The 23266-nt window shown below is 40.3% G+C and overlaps 1 protein-coding gene across 15 annotated transcripts in view; it reads right to left on the bottom strand.

The window, feature by feature from the left end:
* Window positions 1–1897: 1897 nt before the first annotated feature.
* Window positions 1898–23266, bottom strand: part of SGMS1 (sphingomyelin synthase 1) — a 295457-nt gene continuing 274088 nt past the window's right edge. For all 15 annotated transcript variants that reach the window (XM_082423837.1, XM_082423836.1, XM_082423829.1 and 12 more), the window contains 4 exons: window positions 22926–23043; window positions 5863–6016; window positions 4195–4361; window positions 1898–3511 (listed from right to left, as the gene is read on the bottom strand). In XM_082423837.1, the coding sequence (XP_082279963.1) occupies window positions 3332–3511; window positions 4195–4361; window positions 5863–6016; window positions 22926–23043 (619 nt within the window). In that variant the 3' untranslated portion in view covers window positions 1898–3331. The remainder of the gene's footprint in view (window positions 3512–4194; window positions 4362–5862; window positions 6017–22925; window positions 23044–23266) is intronic.

Raw genomic sequence — 23266 nt, 5'->3', positions numbered from 1 at the left:
TGTTTATCAGATTTATCAATTTAGGTATTTGCTTGGGATACAAACAAAACATACAGCAATTAGGAAACTGGCAAAATTAGTCTCTCCACCTCATGGTGTGAATTTCCTACTACTGGCTTCACAGGAAGTCACCCTGCTGAGCTTGACCACCGAAGGCAGATTTCTCTCTGTGGACTCTTACTGAAGAATTTACGAAAGCTCACAGTATTTGGGTGGAGAGGTTGTTGAGGTGTGGGTGAAAACTTGGACTGCAATCAGATTTTTACCACTTGCCAGCTGCATGCCCTTGGGAAAGTTATTTAACATACCTGAGTCAACTCCCATAAAATGGGGATAATAACAAACCTTGTGGTGCTGTGAGGGTTAATAAGATAATGCATGTGAATTGCCCAACTTTTTTTTTTTTAATTTAAAGATGATTCTACTCAATGGGAAAAGTACTATTTCTATACAAATCTCCAGGTAAACCAATTATTAATGAGTGTTTCCTTACAATTAAAGATACAGCAGTAGAATGCATAAACAGACGTTCTGGATTATACACAAACCATTAAGCCACTTTCAGTTTCTTGTGAAACCTCCACAAGTTACAGGATGTGTCTGAAGAATGTAACAGTTCCATTGTTTAAATTTACATCTGAAATTCAATTCAGACTTAAACAGAAGGGATTTGTATGAAGAGAGAAATCTTTTTAGAAAAGATTGTTCCTTGAGAATCATCAGCTCTAGATGACCTAAGATTCACATTTCAAAATAATTTATCAGATATTTATTCCAATGTTGTCACAACCTGTAAAATACTCTCAATGGTTCCATAACAATTGCATCAACTCTTAAAGAGAGTAAAATAAAGAAGCTATTGTCTAGGGCTCTGGCTTAAATAAACGGAAGCACAAAAAAGCACAAGTCCTTGTTCAGGCAGGCATTATCAAGTGTACTACAATTCTCCAGAACATGAGATTTCTCTTGTCCTTCCTGGAAGTTGCAGACTTGAGAGCCACAAGACATGTCAATTCATGATTCCGTGCAGTCAGGCATGAAGAACAACCACCAGGTGAATTTCTTGGTACATATGTAGTATGTAAACTTAAAATAATGAATTTTTTTATATAACTATTTTGACCTAGGAAAAAAAGATCCAATTTTTAGCATATGCCAAGAATTCATTTTCGTTACTCAAGATACTTTCCCTTTCAGTTTGTGGCATCTGGTCCCATGCAGGAAATCTTCCTAGTTTTACAGTTCTAGCCTCCCTGGTTACATAACAGCCTCCCTTAATAAAGACAGGCTTCGACTGTTAACATCCTCCTTTCTTTCCCACATCAGGAACAGTATCTTTTTTCTTTTTAAAAAGTTATTTTTGCATTACCATCGATTATCAAAGTAGTATTACTGTATTTCTCATTTCAGAATTTACTTTTCCTTTCCAACTAAACTGAAAAAGTCATATTACTTCCAGTTATAGGGGGAAAAAGTTAAGTGACTTGATTGAGAATTAGAGAATTCAAAATTATTGGTAAACAGTGGTCTGCAGTTTGACTTAAACTCATCTGTAAGTCTTTTTATACGTTTTTAAAAATACACTCAATCTGTAGAGGTTACCGAACTTTACAGTACATTTTAAGGAATCTCAAGGGAAAAGAGACATGATTATAAAGGCCCTCTCTCAAACAAACTCAGCAAGGAAATTTCAAAACTCAGTTTTTCATCTTGCTTTAATGACTTCATTTACGACTTTTGTGAAGAATGTGAACACATTAGAAATAGCAGCCATTTATTTTAAGTATCAGTTTTTATTAAAAAGTGCATTTTGATTATTTTATGATCTAGGTAAGCTGTTAATAAGATATCAGTATACTCTCTGGAATAATAACTTTACAAAGATTTAAAACAAACAAAATTTTAAAAGCCTTTTTATTTCCTTCACCATTATTGTTTTACAATACAAATATTACCTTGTGAATACACAAAAAAAACCCTACGGAAGATAATTCTGCTGCACGTAAAATACAGAATGGATATATATACTTCTTCATTCTTAAAAAACTATTTTGTTCTCCACATTGGCAAGTATAGAATAGAATACTTCCCCAAACATACTCATGTTAGGAGTAAAACTTAGGAGTTACATGCAGTTCCTGCACAAATATATTTTAAAGAAATAGATGTCTTCTTTGTTGTTTACCAACAAAATTGCCATGAGAGTATGGATAACTAATTTATAGCTTTCAGTTTTTAGTTAAGTGATCATTTTCAAAACTCTCTTTTTAAAAACAAAGTATTCATGGCTGTTTTCACTGTATAGTTAAAATCAAACTACCAAATAGATGATAAAATAATTGAAGTGGTACCTGTCATTGCCACCTGCTCACAATATGGGAACAGGCTCTGACTTTCTAATTAACTCTCCCATTCTTTAACTCATAGCAATTTAAAAACCATAAGCAGTCTTCTGATTTAATTTAGCTATAATGCAAAATTTAGTAGTGTATACATACATTTACATTTTCATGGAATACTTTATTTTAAATAAAAACATTGAAGATTGCCTACTGACCATACAATCAAGACAAGAAAGGCACTAGAAACATAGACAAATTTCTCTCCCAAGAAGCATTTTTAAATTTTAACTCTCTTTTCTCTGACATGTAAAAATCTTTAAATTTGGTTTTCATAACATCATTTTGAAAAATAAAGTTAGGAAATACTTAGAAAATCACTTTATAACAGAATCTTTTTTTTTTTTTTTTGCACTTTTTGACACACTGTCTCTGCTGATTTTTACAAAATCCAAAGTTACCAAACCTTTCTGTGTCTGTCATTTTTATTTGAATATCGGTGCAACAGGTAGAAAGATTTCAGAATCGAACCCCATTCAGGTACTTAGAAACCTTCATAGAGACATTTGCTAGAAAATGGCTTACAGCCCAATCTTTGGGGCAAGAGATATGAAAAGTATGTTTTCCCAAGAAAATAATACGCTATATTTCCAGGTGTGACCGGAAAGACCAGAACTTATGATATAAAAGCTTACATTTATGCTGCTGCATCATATACAAAGGAACACGGTGGTTGCAAGGTTATGTAAATCCCAAGCCTATGAACAGGAAATGTGTACAGTGCACGACAGGTTAAATTTTCTTTATTGTTGTCCAACGCAGGTCCTTTGGAGAGAAAAAAAGATCACAGTGCTGACCAGGTAACTCAATCGGTTAAGTCAAGGTCACTGTTGAAAGATAACAGGATAAGGGAGGTGTTCATTTTATGGCATCTTTTCTCATGGAGTTCTTAGCACTTCGGACGGCTCCTCTTTCCCCACCGTGTACAGCTGTTATGTGTCATTCACCAACCGGCTGTATTTAACTTGCCTACCGAGGTGGATTACTGGCCAGGGGAAGGGCCAATGGTAAGATCGAGGTACAATGCCTTGGACATTCCTTTCAAAGTACTGAAATGGCCTGTACCACCACACTCTGGCCAGGAGGTTCATCTGGGAAGCTTCTTTTAGCACCTAAGAGAACACAGAAAGAGAAAACCAAGTCAGGAAGAACAACTGATGGTTCCAGCCCCAAAAGGAACATACACGTTTCTCATAACCTTTTACTTTAGGTTCAAACAGTTTCCATATTAAAATTCACAAAGGCCCCCAGACCCGCCCAATGACCACATACATAGCCGCAGTTTCACACTCCCACCACCGTTCTACACTCTGCACTCAGCTGTAAACTGGGCCACACCCTAGCAGAAAAACAAATAACTCCAATTCTGGGAGTACACGGGGGAATGTGTGGCTTACTCACTCTCTTGTCTATAAATAAATACCTCAATTAGTGTTTTAGCTACTCTTCTAGGATGAAAACAGAGAGACTTAATTAAATGTTAAGTATTAAGCTGGTGAGGGGCCAAAGATAGAAAAGAAGGTAGGAATGCAAATCAAGCAAGAGGTGGGCACAGCTTAAAAAGTATTTTCCAGGGGCAATGAGAGTGTGATTCTTGTTCTAGAAGGATGACATCTCCTGTGTCATTATATTGACAGATCAGCATCACAAGAGACAACACAACCATAGCTGACAACCTCTTAAGAAAAGAGAAACCGAAGACATCTGTGGAGTCTTTGCACTTTTCCCCCTGCCACGCCAGCGACGGCAGGCCAAGAGCAACAGGAGTTAAAATCAAATGGGGAGAAACACTCACTTGCTGGTTGGCCATAGTGTGGTACCACCAGAAGAGTCTTGTGGTGATGTAATATGCCACCACCACATCCACAGTGTAGTGGTCATGCGCCAAGAGAATACAGAAGATTCCAACCACGCTGAGAAGCCAGCAGATCCAGTGGTACCACCACAGTCGTCGAGGGGAATCTGAAAAGGAGAAATTTGCAATAGTCCCATTATTCAAGTACCACTGAGGGCACCCAACCATGCCTCAACTACTACTTCTGAATCCAATTACCTTGGATCTTTCCTTCTGAAAACACATCTTTTGGGGGTAGCAAATCTAAGGGCTTTCATTTCTCTGTAACGGAGGTTAGAAGGGAAGCAGCTTATTTCATAAAGTGATTTTCTTAGCCATAGTAATTTATATTTGGTTATTACTTGATTCATATAATTATAAATGTAGCTTAAAAGGACAAATAAGGACAGGTTATTGCATCATGCTCCATTAAAATACAAAACAAAACCGCCCCCTGACAATTAAATTTACCAGGAAATAATTTGGGATTAATGCTCTATACAAAAATCAATACCTTTTGATCCTTATACATAGACTAGGCAATTATAATTGATACAACTGCCCTATTTGCTTTCCAAGCTCTGCAACCATACACTAATTTGAAAGTCTTTGAGATGTCCATTTCTCAAATACAAATAAGAGAGAATCCAAATGCCTGGGAATTCAAGCCCAAGTACGTTCCCAAGGGCAGGGCAGTGTCTGGGAAGTCACCTGATGGGAGATTCAAAATCTCTATTAGTGCAGGCCTTCCTACCTTGTATTCTCAGTGAGTGGGCTTCAGAGGGTCTGAAATTTTAGGCAACAATGTTGTCTTAGTGTGACCTACCCTTCTCACCCTGGGGAAGACAGTTTAGGCTTTTACAGAATTTTCAAGGGGTCCAAGTACCCATCATTCATTCAACCACTATTTACTGAGCATCTACGATGTGCCCAGGACAGGAACTGCTCTAGTCACTGGAATCAATGAACAAAATAGGCAAAGAGCCTGCCTTTGTGGGGAGATCCCTTCCTAGTAGTGAAGAGAAACAATAAATAATAATTATAATAAAGTAAATTATACACTATGTTAGAAGGTGTTAAATCCTATGGAAAAGTAAAAAATTGAACCGAATAAGTGGGATCAGCAGTAGCGAGGGTGAAGGGAGGTTCGTCAGTTTAAATGGAGTGGTCACGGTCGGGGGTAGGGTCTTAAGAGTATGTACAGGGCTCCATGGTCCATTTCCAGGAAAATCTGTATTTGGTCCTCTAACAATACAACAACAAAGACCGGCTACAGTTCATTCTCCCTGCACCTCTACTAGTGTCCCTATACACCATCTATGTTAATTATCACAACCTCTCCCTCATTCATGAAGGAGCTATCAGTATCTCATTCTAAAGATGAGGAAACTATGACTTACAGAGGCTAGAGGTTCTCCCCAAGGTCACAGAGCTAGTAAGTGATAGCACCAGGATTCAAAATCAGTTTGTGACCCAAGTCTTCCAATATGGCATCTCCAAGGATAAGGCTTAACCCCATTAAAGTATTGCAGGTACCAACCAGCAGGTGGTAGGAATCCCGCCCCCCAGGGCCGCTGACATCGGGCCTGTTCTGTTCCCATTTTCCATGCAAGGCTGCTTTCGACTTACACTCTTTGATAAATAGGTAGGTGAGCGTGAGCATGACCGTGTGGCCGCTGTACAGGTAGTCCCCACACATGTTGTGGGAGCCCGTGATGGACAGGCCGCCGCCAGCAATGAGCTTCATTATTCTCCGCAGTTGGGCTTCCCAGTCTCCAAAAAGCTGGTGGGAAAAGAAAAAATCAGACTCACTATTAGCCCACATAAAAGTCTGCTACGATTATAATTTATATGCAGAATTAAGCTTTGTAATATTGTGATTTATAATAAGAAATATATATTTGGTCTTCGTCCCTGTTCCTGGCACAGAGCTTCTACAACCTTTGGAATTTCCCGAGAAGAGATAGAGGTGTCTTTTGTTATTCATAAAAGCCCCTTTCAACCACACCTAGGTTCATGTTCATGAGTTCAAGGTGACTTCTGGAAAGCCCCTAAGGATGGGGGTGGTTGCCAGGAGATCCAACCAGGTGACTAGAGAGTTGGAACCTCTTTCCCACTTCCCCCGACCTCCAAGGAGGGTAGAAGGGCTGGGGGTTGAGTGAATTTCCAATGGCCAATGATTTAATCAATCATGCCTCTATCATGAAGCCTCCACAGAAATCCAAAAGGACAGGGGTTTGGAGAGCTTCCAGCTTGGTGAACATGAGGAGATGCGGGGAGAGTGATGCACACTCCTTCCCACATACCTTGCCCTACACATCTCTTCCATGTGGCTGATCCTAAGTTATATCCTTTTATAATAAACTGCTAATCTAGTAAGTAAAATGTTTTCCTGAGTTCTGTGAGCTCTAGCAAATTAACTGAACCCAAGGAGGGGGTGGTCACAGGAACTTCCAATTTATAGCCGGTCGGTAAGAAGTATAGGTGACAATCTGAACCTGTGATCAGAGTCTGAAGTGGTTGGGGGGGTGACAGTCAGTGTGAGACTGAGCCCTTACCCTGTGGGATCTGATGCTATTTCCAGGTAGACAGTGCCAGAATGGAGTTAAAGAGGGTTAGAGATTTGCTTGTGTGTGTGTGTGTGGTGGGGGGGAAACCCATATATCTAGTCACAGAAGTATTCAGTGGGGTTTTCAGAGTACAGGAGATGCACAGGAGTGTTTCTCCTTTATGAGTTTATATTAAGACATGTAAAATCCCAACCCCCCCCCCCCATGAAGTGTGCCCACTCAACATTCACTGCTGTTCAGACAGCCTTTTAAGAGTGTGGTCCTAGGGATGCAGCATGCAGCTTCAGAGCTCCCCTTACATGTTGGCACTTTTTAGAGCACACGTCAGCAGATATTTGGTTACTAAATTTTCACTACACTGATAGAGAAAGACTGACTGATTGATTTACTACCATAACTGCCATCTAGGGGAAAATCTCTCGGAAAAATTTAAAGATCTATTTCACACGCTTGGCCTAGGAGACAAATGTTCTACTAACTTATTAGCTAAAGCAGCTGGAGGTTGCAAAGTCAAATATATGAATTTTTTTTTTGGTATGTGATTTTTGGGGACCAAATTGAAGCAAGGGACTGAGTAGGATGTATCTTCAATCTTCTGAAATTACGTGGGTAGAACTGCATGTTTTTCCTTTTAATAAGAGTGAAAAAGTTTATAAATAAATCTGCCTGTCTCTGATACAAGTCTGGGCTGGATACTAGAGCGATAAATGGCATGAACAACTCATTCACCAAAACTTTTATTTGCTCTGGCAAATAAAATGTGTGACTGTCTATATCTTATGTTTGTCAGTATTCTTTTAAATTTTGGTTAGCCAATTTAATCACCATGACCCCTTTTCAACATTTAACTGATAATATTCTGGGCTCTGGGAAACATGTTTCATTATAATTTCCCTTTAAAAAAATTGATCAACATTTCTAGTTAAGGACGTCAGGTTGAACATACCACATAGCGGATACGGATTTCCAAATTGAAAGGGATCACTGAAAGCCCAGCTCAACAGAAGCAAACAGATCTACATAGCAAGACTCAGCATTATGGAACTTCAGAAACTTGGGGCTAACAAGGGACCTTCAATCATCCAGAGATCAAAAACAAGCTTCACACAAAAGATCAAGAATCAGGCTTCTTCAAAAGCAATACTGGAAAAGAAAAGGCTTCAGAAAAGTGCCTCCAAATTCTGAGGGAAAATGCCTTCCAACTTAGAATTCTATACCCAGCCATATTATTAACTGAGCCTAAGCTTAAAAAATAGACCAAGGATAAACTAAAGTCATTTCATATATACAAGATTTCACAATATTTACCATTTATGTATTCTTTTTGCGGGAAATTACAGAAGATGTACTCTACAAATCAAAGGAGAAAACAGAAAAAAGAAGAAACGGGATTTGCTAGGATGCCAGCAAAAGGAAGACTGAGAGCTGCGCTCTAGGCCTAAGACAGAGAGCCCCCTACATGGGTGAGTCAGGGCTCTGGAGATGAGGCTAACAGAACACCTAATTCCGCGGCTGCACTGAGTCACAACACGGGAATGAGTAAGTACACAGAAAACTAACAGAGCAAAAAGCAAGGCAATTACGGACTCTACAGGAAATGAAATATTGTGTTGAAAAGGAAAAGTAATTATAGGAAACTATATGACTTGGCTATGAATAGCATTTACAAAACTGTAAGAATGTAAGCTCTGAATACTGAGTTAAATCAAGGACAGAAAATGACACTGGGAAGACGGGATAAGAAGCCTAAACTCCTGTGCTGGGATGGTGGGGGAGGGGAAGAAGGGAAGGAAAAGGCACAGAGCACATACAAGCTGGGGGGGAGGATTGTGCAGGGACTACAAGGGCTCTAAATCCTGGCCTTCCCCAGCAGGAAGTCAGCAACAGCCTGTATTAGAAATTATGAAGAAACAATATTGCCATGGCACTTAGAGACCTGAGGATAAACACATACACACACACAAATTCTCTAAAAAGAGTTAAAGAAATGAAGGTAAATACCACAAGACTCAATTAAAAGAGCTGAGAGTAGGAAAGCAGGCTGAGTACGATTAGGGCAAGGGTTGGGTACCATGGTTTTTCATAATAAGTCCTGTAGAATCATTTTGTTTCTTCAATTGCATGCATGTATAAACATGATAAAAAATTTTTTGAAAGTTTTAAATTGAAAGTTTGGTCTGGTTCTGTCATCACAACGGATAATAAATAGAAGAAAATTATGGCAAAAAAGCTTAGGTAGTTCTTTGGTTTACATTATTTCAAATTGTCCTTTCGAAACTCCCTCTGAGTTTTGAAAACTATAAATCATATTCTTGAGCACCATTCCCCCTAAATTTGCCCTCTCATTTTGGTAGGAAAATGTTTGTGGAGAAACTGTATGGGTAGGAAAAGAGGGAGAGATTATGAGGTAAACATGGCATTGGGGAAAAACAGCCAAAAATTAATGCTCCATTTCTAACAAGTGCCCTTAATACATCTATGCTTTCTTTTAAAAATATCTTTCCATGATTGTCAAACCTCTGCAAGGGGAAAGGCTCCTTAAAAGCTCAGTGGGGAACAGGAAAAGAAGGATGGTTACAGCTACCATAAAATTTTTAAATTACACTTCAAGAAAGCAAACAAACTCTAAGACAAATGACGAGGCAATCGGAGCAGAAACAACTTAACATCTTTACTGTGTACACAGTACATATAAATCAAGTAAATAAGACCATTTAGGAAACAAAATTTATCAAAGGACAAAGGATGTGACCAGCTGGAGGCACTGGCTCTGTCAAACAAATAGAAATAAAAATTAACATTAACAGGAGCTCATTCTTTCCCATATCAAATTAGCAAAGCTAAAAAAAGACAGCCAATGATGGGGCAGGGACAATGCCACTGATCTTCTCAAACAGGCTCCTTAAAGAGGAGGGAAGGAACGTGGTAAATGCAGCAGCCAGCAGTGCAGGGAGGAAGAGGCAGTGGCCTCTGAAACAGGCTGGGTTAAAAGCATGGCTCTCCTACCAATTAGCTGTGTGACCCTGGGCAGCCGAACCACTCAGCCTCAATTTCCTCATCACCAACCTGGGGAGTAATATATTTATTACAACTGGCAAAATCCTCTGCAAAAATAATCATCAATACTGACCACCAATCCAAATAGCCATGACCTGTGTGTGACTCAGTGCTTAGTTGTTTCTAGGCACCTACCTCCAAGAAGTGATCCCGAACATGAAGAAAACCTTTACGCACAATATTATTTATAAAAGCAACAAACTGGAAACAACCTAAATGGGAATTGTTAAATAACTGTTCCCTTGCCGTTCAGAACCTGGGCCAGGGGAGTACTGGCAACACCAGGGTTGCCTGTCACTACAGGCATACCTCGGAGATATTTCACGTTCGGTTCCAGACCACAGCAATAAAGTGAGTATTCCAATTAAGCGAGTTTCACGAATTTTTTGGTTTCCCAGTGCCTAAAAAGTTATGGATATTGTAGTCTATTAAGCGTACAATAGCATTATGTCTAAAAAACCAATGTACGTGCCTTAATTAAAAAAATACTTTATTGCTAAAAATGCTAACCATCATCTGAGCCTTCAGCAAGTGGCAGTAGTAATATCAAAGATCACTGGTCACAGATCACGTAACAGATACAAAAAGTCTGAAAAATTGCAAGAATTACCAAAATGTGACACAGACGTGAAGTGAGCAAATGATGTTGGAAAAATGGCGGTGACAGACTTGTTCCACCCAGAATTGCCACAAACTGTCAGTTTCTAAAAATTGCCATAACTATAAAGTGGAATAAAGCAATGTTCAATAAAATGAGGTGTGCCTGTACCCTCTCAGGACCTACTGAGCCAGAATCTGAGGTGATTCAAAGGCACACTATAGTGATTCAAATGCACTGAACTAGGCCATAATTGTTTAATACATTATTTAAAAATAAGCATACAATGACTTTGTAGTAAGTTATATCATAAATACTTTCTTCTACCGAGAGGGAAAAAAATGAAACAAAATGTTTGGTATAATTATAACTGTTTAAAAAAACATGCACAGAAAAAATCTAGGATGTACACACTACATGTTAGCATGGTTTCCATGGAAACTGGTAGGCGTTCTCTCGTCTCTATCCCAAGGGAACTTCTATTCCTGCTTGTTGGGCTAGAAAGGAGGGGATTCCTGTGGAGTTCTGCAGTTCTGAGATTTAGGTTACCTTAGGGTACAGGCAGGAGACATGGGAAGAAAACAGAAGAAGAAGAGGAAGAGGAGGAGGAGGATGGAGGAGGAACAAGGGGGAGGAGGGAGAAAGGAAAAGGAGGAAAAGGAAGGAGGGGAGGAGGGGGAGGGAGGAAGAGGAAGAAGCATAAACAGGAGCAGCAAAAACAGGAGACTCCCAGCTCGATCCTTCTCACTTCTCACTTTAGTTTCCTTCTCCACTCTGCCAGCTACCATTTCCCAGAGTCCTCAAAGGGCTGCTCCAGACACTGTGGCCTGTGCTTTGGGTTGCATTCAGTGGGAAAGAGGATGGGGTGTGTACCTGGAGCTCTAACCTCCCCATCAGGAGACTTCTGAGTGCTCATCTTTGAAAGCAGAGATATCTGGGGGACATTCACACAAATACTTTCTCAGTGGGCACTACAAAGCTGCGACAAGGTCTTGCATCTGCATCATTATGTGAATTATGATCTCCTAGGGTCAGAGAAAAATCGCTTTTCAGTAAAAACAGAGCAATTTTCTTCAACTTCTAATGAACGGCCAAGAAATCAAGTAAACTGGCCAAATCACTTAAGCAATATAAGACATAGAAAGAAACTGTGAGCAAAAGGCAGAGAGGGAGGGGCTTCTGAAAGAGACAGACCACTCCAGAAGGGTTCAAACCAGTGAGCCTTTGGTTACTGAAAAACAGGTTCCCCCAGTATGTTTTCAATGCTGAATACACAGTGCTCTGAGGATAGGCTGTTCACCACCATTCAGTTTGCAGATGGCCTCATGCACTTGCCTTTTCTCTTAACTGCATCTGAGAAGTGGGGACATTTCACTGTGCTTCATCCCCTTCTGGCAGGAGAGGGAGAACCTGGAACCTAAACTCATCAAATAATGCTGCACGAATCAATGGCTTTGGTATAACTTGGAGGAAGGGCTAAAAGTGAGTGCTAAAGAGCAGAAATGCTATTTAATATAATCCTTGCGTCTGACCAATGCTTCATCTTACAGCAGCCCTGAAACATCAGCGAGGCAGGTCTTAACTCTGTCCTGGGTCCCCTGGCTGTTCAGTTTGGGAGCTGGAATGGGACCCAAGTCCTCTGACTCCACGTATGTATTATCTGCAAACTGCATGCTACCTGTACACTGCCAGCTCCTCCCCAAGCCTGCATAAACCAAGAACCGGATACACATGAGAAGCAACCTTGCTCTGAGCAGCCTAGGTTCCTTACAAAGGTAATGTCATGCCATCATGTCCCATACCAACCACCAGGAACAGTCAGGTGACTCTCAGTGGACCTGTCCTCATTCATTCATTCAATGAATCGACCTACTACCACCAGGGCAAGTAACTTCTTGTCTTGTTCCAGAAGAAAAGTCTTCCTCCAAAACAGAAAATTCACTATCATCCATGACATGTAAAGAAAGCTGCTCTTCAACACCCAGACCACAGGTCAGATCCGCTAAGCGAATCAAGCATCACAGAGCAGGATCAGTGGAATCCCCATCAATCCGTGTCCTGAGCAGCCTGCAACTGGGAAACACGCTACGTACTGCAGTCCCCGCCTCAACTTCAACTCCCAAACAAAAGCAGCAAAACTATGCCACTTCCTGAATTTCAACAGGCACATGGTCCTCCTAACCAGTGACGGACACTTAAGAACTAATTTGAGCCATGAAATGTCCTTGAGCATGACCTTGAAGACTCTGAGGGGAAGACGGTGTGTTGCTAAGTTTGATGAATGCTTTAGATTTCACAGCAGCAGTGAGAGGTTCAAAACTGCCCCTTATAATTTCTCAGACCTTCTGTGATACATATATACAATGAAGATGTGGTACATATATAGAATGGAATATTACTCAGCCATAAAAAGGAACGAAATTGGGTCATTTGTAGAGATATGGATGGACCTAGAGTCTGTCATACAAAGTGAAGTAAGTCAGCAAGAGAAAAACAAATATCATATATTAATGCATATGTGTGGAATCTAGAAAAATAGTACAGATGAACCTATTTCCAGGGCAGGAAGAGAGACTCAGATGTAGAGGATGGATGTGTGGACACAGTGGGGCAAGGGGAGGGTGGGAGGAATTGGGAGATTCAGTCTGACATAAATACACTACCATATGTAAAACAGATAGCTAGTGGGAACCTGCTGTATAGCACTGGGAGCTCAGTTCAGTGCTCTGTGATGACCTAGATGGATGGGATTGGAGGTGGGGAGGGAGGTCCAAGAGGGAGGGGATACATGTATACATATAGCTGATTCACTTCGTTGTACAGCAGAAACTAACACAACACTGTAAAGCAATTATACGCCAATTAAAAAAAAAAACTGTCCCTTATAATTTCTCATACCTTTTTACTGTCTATTGAGGAGTTAAAAAAAACAACAAAAAGGAATGTAGGGTCGTTTCTACATAATAAAATGTTACATTTTGTTTGTACAGAGATTCCAACTTTTTAACAGAGTTTTCCTATCAATTATCTCATTGTAGCCTATCAGGTGGTTAGTGTATACGTAATTATATCCATTTTACAGATAAGCAAATAGAGGCACTATTTTTCTATTTCACAGTGACTCAGTTGGGATCAGATCCAAATGTCTTACCTCTCACTAAAGGATCTTGCCTTTCGGGTCCCTGGAAAGAGCAGCTATTGGTGCAAACACTCCTCCAAATAACAAAGGCTGGACAATGTCTCCAGGTTCACTTTTTTTTTTGTTTTTGTCATGCTAATGAAATTGAATCCATTTTACATAAATCATTTAAATATAGTTGAATGGTTTAAAAATTTTATTCATTATTCACTCAAGATCTATTTTTCATAAGTGTTTTTTCCACTTAAATCAAATTTCCCCATCTCTAAAAAAGTTATTTCCATGGGAATCTTTCACGAACAAATTACACATTTTCCGCCTTCTTGAACAAGGTGTTTTCAGTTTGATCTTAACTTTCCTTGCTTTCTGTTGTGCTGTGTAGGAGGGATACTCCAAAGACCTCTAAGCTTACGTCATAAGAACAACAATGAGCATAAATCCAGCCGCAAGCCCCAGTTTCGGGTTAACCATCCAGGTGGCTCTGGACGAAACATTTTACCCATTCTAGCTTCAGTTCCCTCATCTGGAAAATGGCGAGAACACCACCACCTCACCCTCAACCCTCACTGCCCAAGGGAGGTAATGTTTATAAAAGTGATTACTCAAAAATTATAAAGTGTATACAAATATCAGACCACATTACAATGATCAAGTTAGGCCCAGCTTTTGGGTGAGGAGTTCCTTAAGTGAGAACTCAACGCTTAGCAGCCAAGAAGTGAAATTTGGATGGCTCTCCTTACATACACAGCCCTCACGGATGTTCATCTGTGATCACTTTTACGAATTCTTCCCCAGATGGTTATCATTTCATTCCTGGGAAGATTTAGTTTTATCCGCAAATATTATATCCATCTCAACTGATCTGAAGTAGGGAGATTTCCCTATGTACATCCTCTTAGAGCTCAGATATACAACTTTAAAAACATTCTTCCCTCCGCTGAGCTCTGAGGGGTTTGGCTCTCCATACTGCTCCATTATCCAACGTATCCAAGAGTCCCTATACCAGGCAGGCTTTTTTTTTTTTTTTCATGGGGAGGGGTCTCTAAATAATCATCAGCAATAAAGCACTCATCCCCTACCAGTCTCCCTTTCCCCCAGTAAAAACGTAAAAATGTTTTCACGGCCTTTAGTAAGGAGACTTATCAAAGGCTTCATAAAATCTTAAATAAAGGTCAGCTATGGATTTCCATTTACCCAGATACTTATTTGTCACATTAAAGAAATCCAGTATTTCAGTCAGGCAAGATTTCCCTTTAACAAAAATTATATCTGAGAGATTCTGTAGCCTACCTGGTCATGAAGTGAAAATTGAAAAAAAAATTCCCTCAAATTTTTGCTTTGAAAATGTGTTAAATCTAAAGAAGAGAATAATGAACAACCTTAGACTCTTCACTTAGACTCATCAATTATCAATATTTTGCCACATTTGCTTCTCCTTTTTTCTTCCACTTTTTTTTCCTGGGCCATTTGAGAATAAAGTTGAACACATTATGACACTGTACCCTTAAATGTACAAACAAGGACATTTTCTTCTGTAATCACACTCATGAAATTTAACAATGATAGAATACTATCATGGTTAATAGACATCCTTATTCAGACTCCCCCATAGTCTCAACAATGTCCTGTATAGCTTTCCCCCCGAATCTAGGATTCAATCAGAGGAGACATATTGAGGGTACTTGTCATACTCTTAATTTTTCTTAGTCTACTAGTTTCTCAGTCCTTTTTTTTTTTTTAATGACACTGACATTTTTAAAGAGTCCAGTCTAGTTTTTTTTATATCAAGAGCATGGCCCTCCATTTGGCTTTATCTGATTGTTTCCTTATGTTTAAACTCAGGTTAAATGTTATTGGCAGGAATATACAGAAATGATGTGTCCTACCCAGTGCATCATATCAAAAAGCATCCGATATCATTCATCCTGCTGCTGGTTTGATCACTTGGCTGCCAGAGTGTCTGCCAGATTTCTCCTCCGAATACACACCTTTGCCCCTTTATTATTAACAAGCAGTTTGTGACTTTTTGAAACTATATAAATATTATGGTGCCCCACCTTTCACCCAGTGGCTTTAGCATCTGTTGATGATTCTTGCTTGAATTATTACTACAGTGGTTGCAAAATGGTGATTTTCTATTGCTAATATTTCTTTTATATCTAGCAGTTAGTTTTTTCTCCACCAGCACTAATTTTTAAAGTGTTTCTTATTATTATAATTAATTACTGTCATAATTTCATTGTGATGCTCAAATTGTCTCACACGTGGCCAGTGGGAGCCTCTCAAGCAGGACAGTATGGCTTCTGAATGGAACCCACTGGCCTGCAGTGTCTGGGAAGCTCTGGAACCTTCCTCAGGACGGAAGTCCTGCTGTCCATCTGCCTGTACTCTGACACAGTGGATCACGCTTCGTGTAGAGTCATACAGCGTCACCTCCGAGGCTCTTTGGATTTCTTCAGTGAATGCTTTTTCACCCTGGTGACCTCTTCACACTAGAAGGCTGCTGCCATGGAGGAAACCTCTGCCACCTTCCCGATGTTCGCCCTGGTCTAGCCATTCCTCATCTCTAAATTCGAAAAACCACACAAAAGAAGCCTCATCTGCCTCCCTCGTGTGAAGTACCAAGGACAGAGATGCGGCCGAACTTCTTGCCTCTGCCACTTAGTACCTGCAGGACAACAGGCAAGTCAAGCATCTCTGGACCGACTGCAACTTCCTCCCACTCATGACTGTGAGACTTCAATGAAAAAACATTGAGAATCAGACCTGGCACGAAACAGGTAGACATAATTTAGCACCGCTCGAAGTCTACCTCCCCTCCTCTCTCCCAAACAGCTTACTTTCTGTATCACTGGAGAGATGGCTTTCTAAGAGACAGATGTGATCACATCCTATTCACTGCTTCAACCTTTCCTGGCTTCCTGTGGCCAAACTCCTTAGAAGGGTGACCAGACCCCTTAAAATCTGCCCACAACTTGCCTCTCTGGCTTCCTCTCTGTCACTCAGCCCACAGGATTCCACGCCCAGGCGTATCGAACTTTACCTGCGCCCTCAGACTTCCTTTCACACCCTTTCTGTTTTCTCCCTTTAACTCCACTTGGCAGACACCTACTCATCCTTTTCAGACTTGGCTCGGACGGCACCTCCTCAGGGCAGCCAACACTCCCAGCAAAGTTTGCCACCTTCTTCTCTGCTTCCATGGCAACTGAGCACCACGCACGCGCCTATTACAGCGAAGACTGTAGTCAGAGAATAATCTTATGTGTTACATGTCTGTCACAGCTTCTGGAGGCCCATTTGTCTTACATCATATTTGTGTATCCTCAAAATTTACCCCACACAAGACAGGTCCTCTAGAAATGTGTGTTCAGAAGTAAGCAATCTGCTTGTTTATGAAAAGAAGTCACATCTATAATCTCCCTACCTCACAATCCCTGTCTCCCTGGCGACTTCCCATAAATAAGAAAACCATTTAGAAAGTTTATAAAATCATGTACAAATGCATATAACAAATGTTAACTCTAAAGACACAGGAACAACTGCACAGAAAGCATGATCAGAACTATGTAAGAAAAATACACATAAAGAACTAATAAATATACTGAAACATGAACAGTAGATAGAACCATGAGTGTAAAAACTTTCCTCTTTTTACATTTTTATAATGTATCTATAATGAATGTAGAGTTTCTTTAAAATGGAGAAAAAATAACCTTTTTTTAAGACAGAAAGAAGTGACTTAGTACATTTTTCTTTTTTCTTTTTCTTTTTTTCTCGTTCCTGAAAAAGGAAGAGAACAGTGGAGAGAAAAATGGGAAAGTGAAGAAGAGACTTGGGATGGGGAAGGTTACTGGGAATTATAAAGCAAGACATTTTTAAAAAAATGAGAATGAGCAAAATGGAAAATTATACTGATGATAAGAAACTGGGAGGCAAGCAGAAAATTAGGTAAAATCAAGCACTGACAATTTAAATTCCACACAATTCAACAGGATGACATGAAGCTATTTTGGTAACAGAACACAAGCCATATTCTGAAATGCTGATAAGGTTAGCAGGAGCTAATCAGAATATCAAAATTTGTCAGCAAGGAGGGCAGCTTTTGAACACTCAAGCTGTTACCTGAGAAAGTAGGAAAGAACTTAAAAAGGTTATAAAATCCTAAAAAGCAATGAGTCTTGCGCCTTGTAAGACTGAACACATGCCAGTAAAGAGACCCTTGAGGCTGAGGATTACTACATCACAGCTTCGCATCGAATGGAAGGAGGTGCTTTGATCTTTCTAATTCGTGCAATGCAAAAAAACTGACAGTGGCAGGAAAGAACACGGAAGTCTTTCTGTTATTATATTTGTATTTTATTGTTCCACTGAACAATTAATCTCAGATGTCCAATTAATCTCAGCCTTGTCCAACAGTGGGCTATGTTCAAGTATGCTGGATGGAAAAAAAAAAAGACACGTTTTTGAAGTTCAAGAGAATCATTCCACTGAAAACACCATGTCAGATTAATGCGTTAGCCAGCTAAGTACCCAGGATGTAATGTAACTCTCTCGTTTTGAAGGTTTTCAAATCTAAGGTCACCATGGAGACCAAAAACCAGAACCAACATGAATCTCACTTTAATGCTTAGGCATGAGATTAACTCAAGTGATTATTAAAATGAGAGTTGAAAACAGCATAAGTTATTCCTTCTCTTCCAATAACATTAGTGTATCTGTGTTATCTGGGGCAGGTTTTTATTGTTTTTTTGTTTTCTTGTGGAGTTTGCTAAAACAACAACAACAAAAATTTCTTACATAAAGCTTAGAACATAGAAGAATTCTCAAATGTTTCTGCCTTTCTTATTTTTAAAAACTGAATCCTAAAAAGTTGGAACAAGATGACAAGAAGGTGTTTTCTGGTTGGGACACATGCTCCTTGGAGAAAAGCTGTGTTGAGATTAACAAGGGGTAATCAAGGTTGCACAAACTTGGCAGCCTCGTAAGCCCACCACGGACACCCACTGGGATACGGGACTAGTGCTTCCCAGAAGCTCCTGATCCAGGAACTGAATGCTTCCTTCCCTTCTCACGGCCCAGCAGCTCATCTCTGTTGCCAGAGCATCTGATGACAGGCCCCCTTCTCTTCTCACCTCATCATTTCACGTGACGATTACTTCTCTAAGCCATGACATTTTGTGAAGAAAAGAGTACACTGCCATCAAGTGAATGAACACTAGGAACAATTTTCTTAATTACTACTACATACCTGTTGGAACATTTTTCTTAGAAGCCATGCGTTTTGAATACTGGTGTTAACGGGAGAATTAAGTATACTAATTATGGGGCTCTGTATGTTGGCAGAACCAAGTTTAAGTTCACGTGCCCATGTTAAACAAAGTCGTATTCTAAAGCTCAACTCTCTTCCCTTGGAGTTTAATGATGACTGATAACCATAAGAATATCCACCAACCAACAGGCCTTAGATGGTGTCTCAAGTCAGGGGATAACCAATTCTGGAAGCATCGTACTTTAATGTCCTGTCTCTGGCCTTTTCATCCATACCAACAGCTTTAACACCACCCAGAATATGATGAATCACAAATATTTAATTTCTAGCGCTGATTTTCCCCTCAGTTTCAGACGTAGACTGCTAGTTGGCCTGGACGCCACCCCTTAGATATCTCACAAGTACCTCAGACTCTATTTGTTTAATCTGAAGTCATTAACTCCGTTTTCCTCCTTACCTTATAATTATCCCAGTGGTAAAAGCCAGTTGCCTTTGAAATCCTTCCTTTCTCTCCTCATTCCCTATATCAAATGTATTGCTAAGCTGTACTGATTCAGCCACTTAAATATTGCTCAAATCTGTCTCCACTTCTCTTATCCCTAGGGCCGGCGGCTTAGCTTAAGGTCCTTATATCACAGCATTTTCCACATTATATAAGATGCAAGTTTGGATGAGGTGGTCTTAAAGCACTTTCCACAAAGGCAGGGACTTCTGTCTACTTTGCTCACCCCCTTGCACTCCAGTACCTCAGACACAGCAGGTGCTTAATGCACGTTAAATACATTCTCTCTGGATGAATAAGAGTCTAGGGGTTAAGGCGTGATGGCCATACCAAGCTTTCTTATTTCTGTACAGCATTTTACATCGACAGAGCCCTGTGTATTTACTGCCTTCTTTCACTCCCGCAACTCCTTAAGATGGTATGAAAAGTGCCATAAGCCCTGTCTTGCCAACAAAGGGACTGAGGCTCTGGGAAGTTAAATGCAACTGCTGCACAGCTAGCAAGTGCTGGACGACATCATCCTCACTCTGACCTCAGTGTTCTTTCTACTACTGGGTAGGTTTGTATTTTTACAGGGTAATAAGTCCCTTCTCTGTGCAATGGTTCAGAGAGAGTTTGATCAAGATTTGGTGGCGAGGATATTGAGACACTGGACTGGATGACTTTCAGTAAGGTTCCTTTCCGTTTTGACTAGCCAAGCCCTGGGTAGGGCTCTAAGGTAGGCAAAGGTGGTCTCTGGGATCTCTCAAGCACTATCCCTCGCTCCCTTCTGACACTGTTCCCCAGTGCAGTGTTCTGACCCTTGTCTGACCTCTCAGTTTCTTAAGCTTGATCTCCAAGAGGCAGCACTGAGCCTTCAAGACCTTTTCCAAGTCTTCTGTCTAGCTTCAGAAATCATTGTTTTACTTGTGAAGTGTTCTTGCCAAAGAAGTTAGAACAACTGAATCAAGTCTCCAGAGCCAACTTTCTATTTAGAGGAAATATGGAGGAGAGAGGAAGAACTTAATTGACACTAGAAAGAAGCAAACAGATAAATCCAGAATGTGGGATACTCTACAGGACAACTGCTCTGATCTCTGTAAGTTACTGATGGGGTTTAAGAAAAGGGGGTGGGGGGACTTCCCTGGCGGTCCAACGGTTCAGACTTCGAGCTCCCACTGCAGGGGGCGCAGGTTCGATCCCTGGTTCGGGAACTAAGATCCCGCATGCCAAAAAAAATAAAGGAGGTGTGGGGAGGAGAGAAGGAACTGCTCTAGAATGTAGAGACTTAACAGACAGAACAACTAAATGTAATATAAAGACTGTGGATCCTAATTTATACAAACCAACTGTTTTTTAAAAAAAGACATTTTTTAAGACAATCAAGATATTCCACGAGTTGGTAATTGCCAATACCAAAGAATTACTGTTAATTGTGCTGAATGTACCAACAGCGTTAAAGTTATGAGATAAAATGTCTAAAATTTTTAGATGCATATTAAGTATGTAGCAATGAAATAACATTGTCTGGGGTTTGCTTTAAAATACTTCAAAAGAAAAACAGAAGACAAGATGAAGCAAATGTAGTAAATCTTGATAACTACTGAATCTGGGTGCTGGCATATGGTGGTTCCTTATACTGGTTTCTCTCTGGGATACAGCTGAAAAATTTCAGAACAAAAAACTGTTTTTTTAACCCATTCTTCCAAGAGCTCTGTTCTACAAAAGAATTAGATTTAGTGAGTTTTTACTAATAATTTTTGCTAACATCTTACCCCCTCCTGTATACGTTACTTTAAAGATTCTAATTTCTAGAAGACTGTCACAGAAAGATGGCCCTAGTCGGGGTTTCTGGCAGCATGATAAATGAGTGACACACTTGGGTCTGGTTTTGCACACTGTCCCTGCCATTACCTCTGTCTTTACCAAGAAAACCTACGAGCTATATTTAGCTAGGGGATCTTGGCTGGATGTGCTGATGACTCAAGCTGACTCTGTAAGTGCCAATACTAACCGAGCGTGGGGTTGCCGGCAACGCGGTGGAGCTGCAGAGGTCCTAAGAAGAAACAAGGCTGGAACCAGATCAGGGAGAAAGGCCACACACACAGCACGACCCCTTGATGCTGGGTCCATCTTCAACATGGGCTGGACCAGATCCCACATCTACCTAAACTGGTATGACATGTTCCTTGGTGGAGAAACTTCCCATGCACAGACTTTTTTAAGAACCGAACTACTACTGAGAACACACTTGCTTATCAAGCCAGCCTCCCAGCAGGAGTCTACATCACTGAGTCCTCAGTGACAACAAGGTATTTGGTCTAACTCAGGAGCTGTAGGCAAGTGCCTGAGAGCTTTCACAGAGGATAAAGAAGATGTGAGGCTGGCTTTCTTTGGAAGGGCTGAAGAAAGAGCAAGGAGATGCAGAGAGGCAGGATTGCTGATGGAGATGAGTAGAACCTTGGGATCATTCATTCCTTATGACGGCTTCCCCAGTTACGGAAATAGACTGTAGCAAAAACGGAAAGAGGGCAGTAACAAACCAGCTACCTCTCTGAGCACGTACGTAAGTCTAGGAAGGAAGGGGACCACAGTAAGCAAGCAACCTAAAGAGATCCAGAATTTCAAATGATAAAGACACCACTTTAAAAATCCCTCTTCCAAGGGACTGGATTCTTCAGCCCTCTTCCAAGGTTGTATCAGAGAGAATGTCTCTTCTGGAAGTAACAAAAGTACAAATGGATGAAATTGAAAGGACGTTCCACTAGCACAAGTGCGATGCGAAGAAATGATTCCAAACACACAGCATTCCATTTTTTCTCCCACCCAAATCGAGGAAATGAGCTTCTTCTACTTCTTATTACATTAAAAAGCTTTAATGTAGTTAAACATTTTTAAAACTAAATCTCCTGTTAATTATTTCATAAAATTCCGATGATCTCCCCAGTTGAAATTATTCCAAGGCAAAAGTTGGGGTAAGGAGTATTACGTGAATCTGATGGAAAGGTAGAGACAATAGAAGAGGAATAAAGTTTATTTTAAAGAAAAGCTTCTGTGCTACTAGAGAAGATCAATACAGCAAAATGTCCCGCCAGGGAGGAGAGATCTTGTTTGGGTGGGTGGAGGGTGCAAAGGGACAGGAATAGTGTCTCTAGCTCCGCTGTTACGGATTCCCAATGTAGGGATTAATAGAAAGAAGGAAAAAATATCATTTGAAACCGAACCTTCCATCTAAGAGAGGGAAAAAGCATATAAAAGCTTCTGGATCTGTATCAAGGGAGCGAATGATATTTTAAAAGTATGGCAGGAAACCAAAGAGCTATGCCCACACACAAAGCTTAACTGCTTCCATCACACTAACTAGACCACATATTTCCCCAGCTGCGAAGCACTGGCAGGGTTTGGGAATTTTAAGAAGGGCGGGGCCACCTAGCTGTATTGCTTAGTAACGTTCCCAGATGAAGGCAAAGGGACTTGATTCTATTCTAAGGAAATTTTCACCTTCAGCCTAAGTCAAAGGACCCCTGGGCAAGATGAGAAACAAACAAAAAGGGAAATTACAGCGAGGAATGGTTTACCTTCGGAGAGCAGTTGAAATGCATACCGGGTACTGGGAGTGTAGTTACATACATTGTAATACACCGATACAGGTACAGCGTGCCAACTATGCAGAAAAATCTTCTGCTAATAATAGACCTAGAAAAAGGGAAAAACAGGGCAGACACTCAGTCATGAAATTTCGCAGGTTCATTTACTTCAAGTTTTCAATGACCCAACAATACAAACAAACCCCAAAACTACTTGAGAGATTGAAATCAGAATTTTATAACTATAGCTAAGAGCAGATTAAGGTGAGGATTTTGAGAATGATATTGTTTTTTCCTTTTAAATATTAACTTTAAGGCCAGAGGAGTTTAAA

Source organism: Balaenoptera physalus (genome assembly GCF_965194825.1).
Source record: "Balaenoptera physalus genome assembly, chromosome: 14".
Taxonomy (NCBI): Eukaryota; Metazoa; Chordata; class Mammalia; order Artiodactyla; family Balaenopteridae; genus Balaenoptera; species Balaenoptera physalus.
Note: the sequence above shows the minus strand (reverse complement) of the source record. Positions and strands in the feature narration are given on the sequence as shown.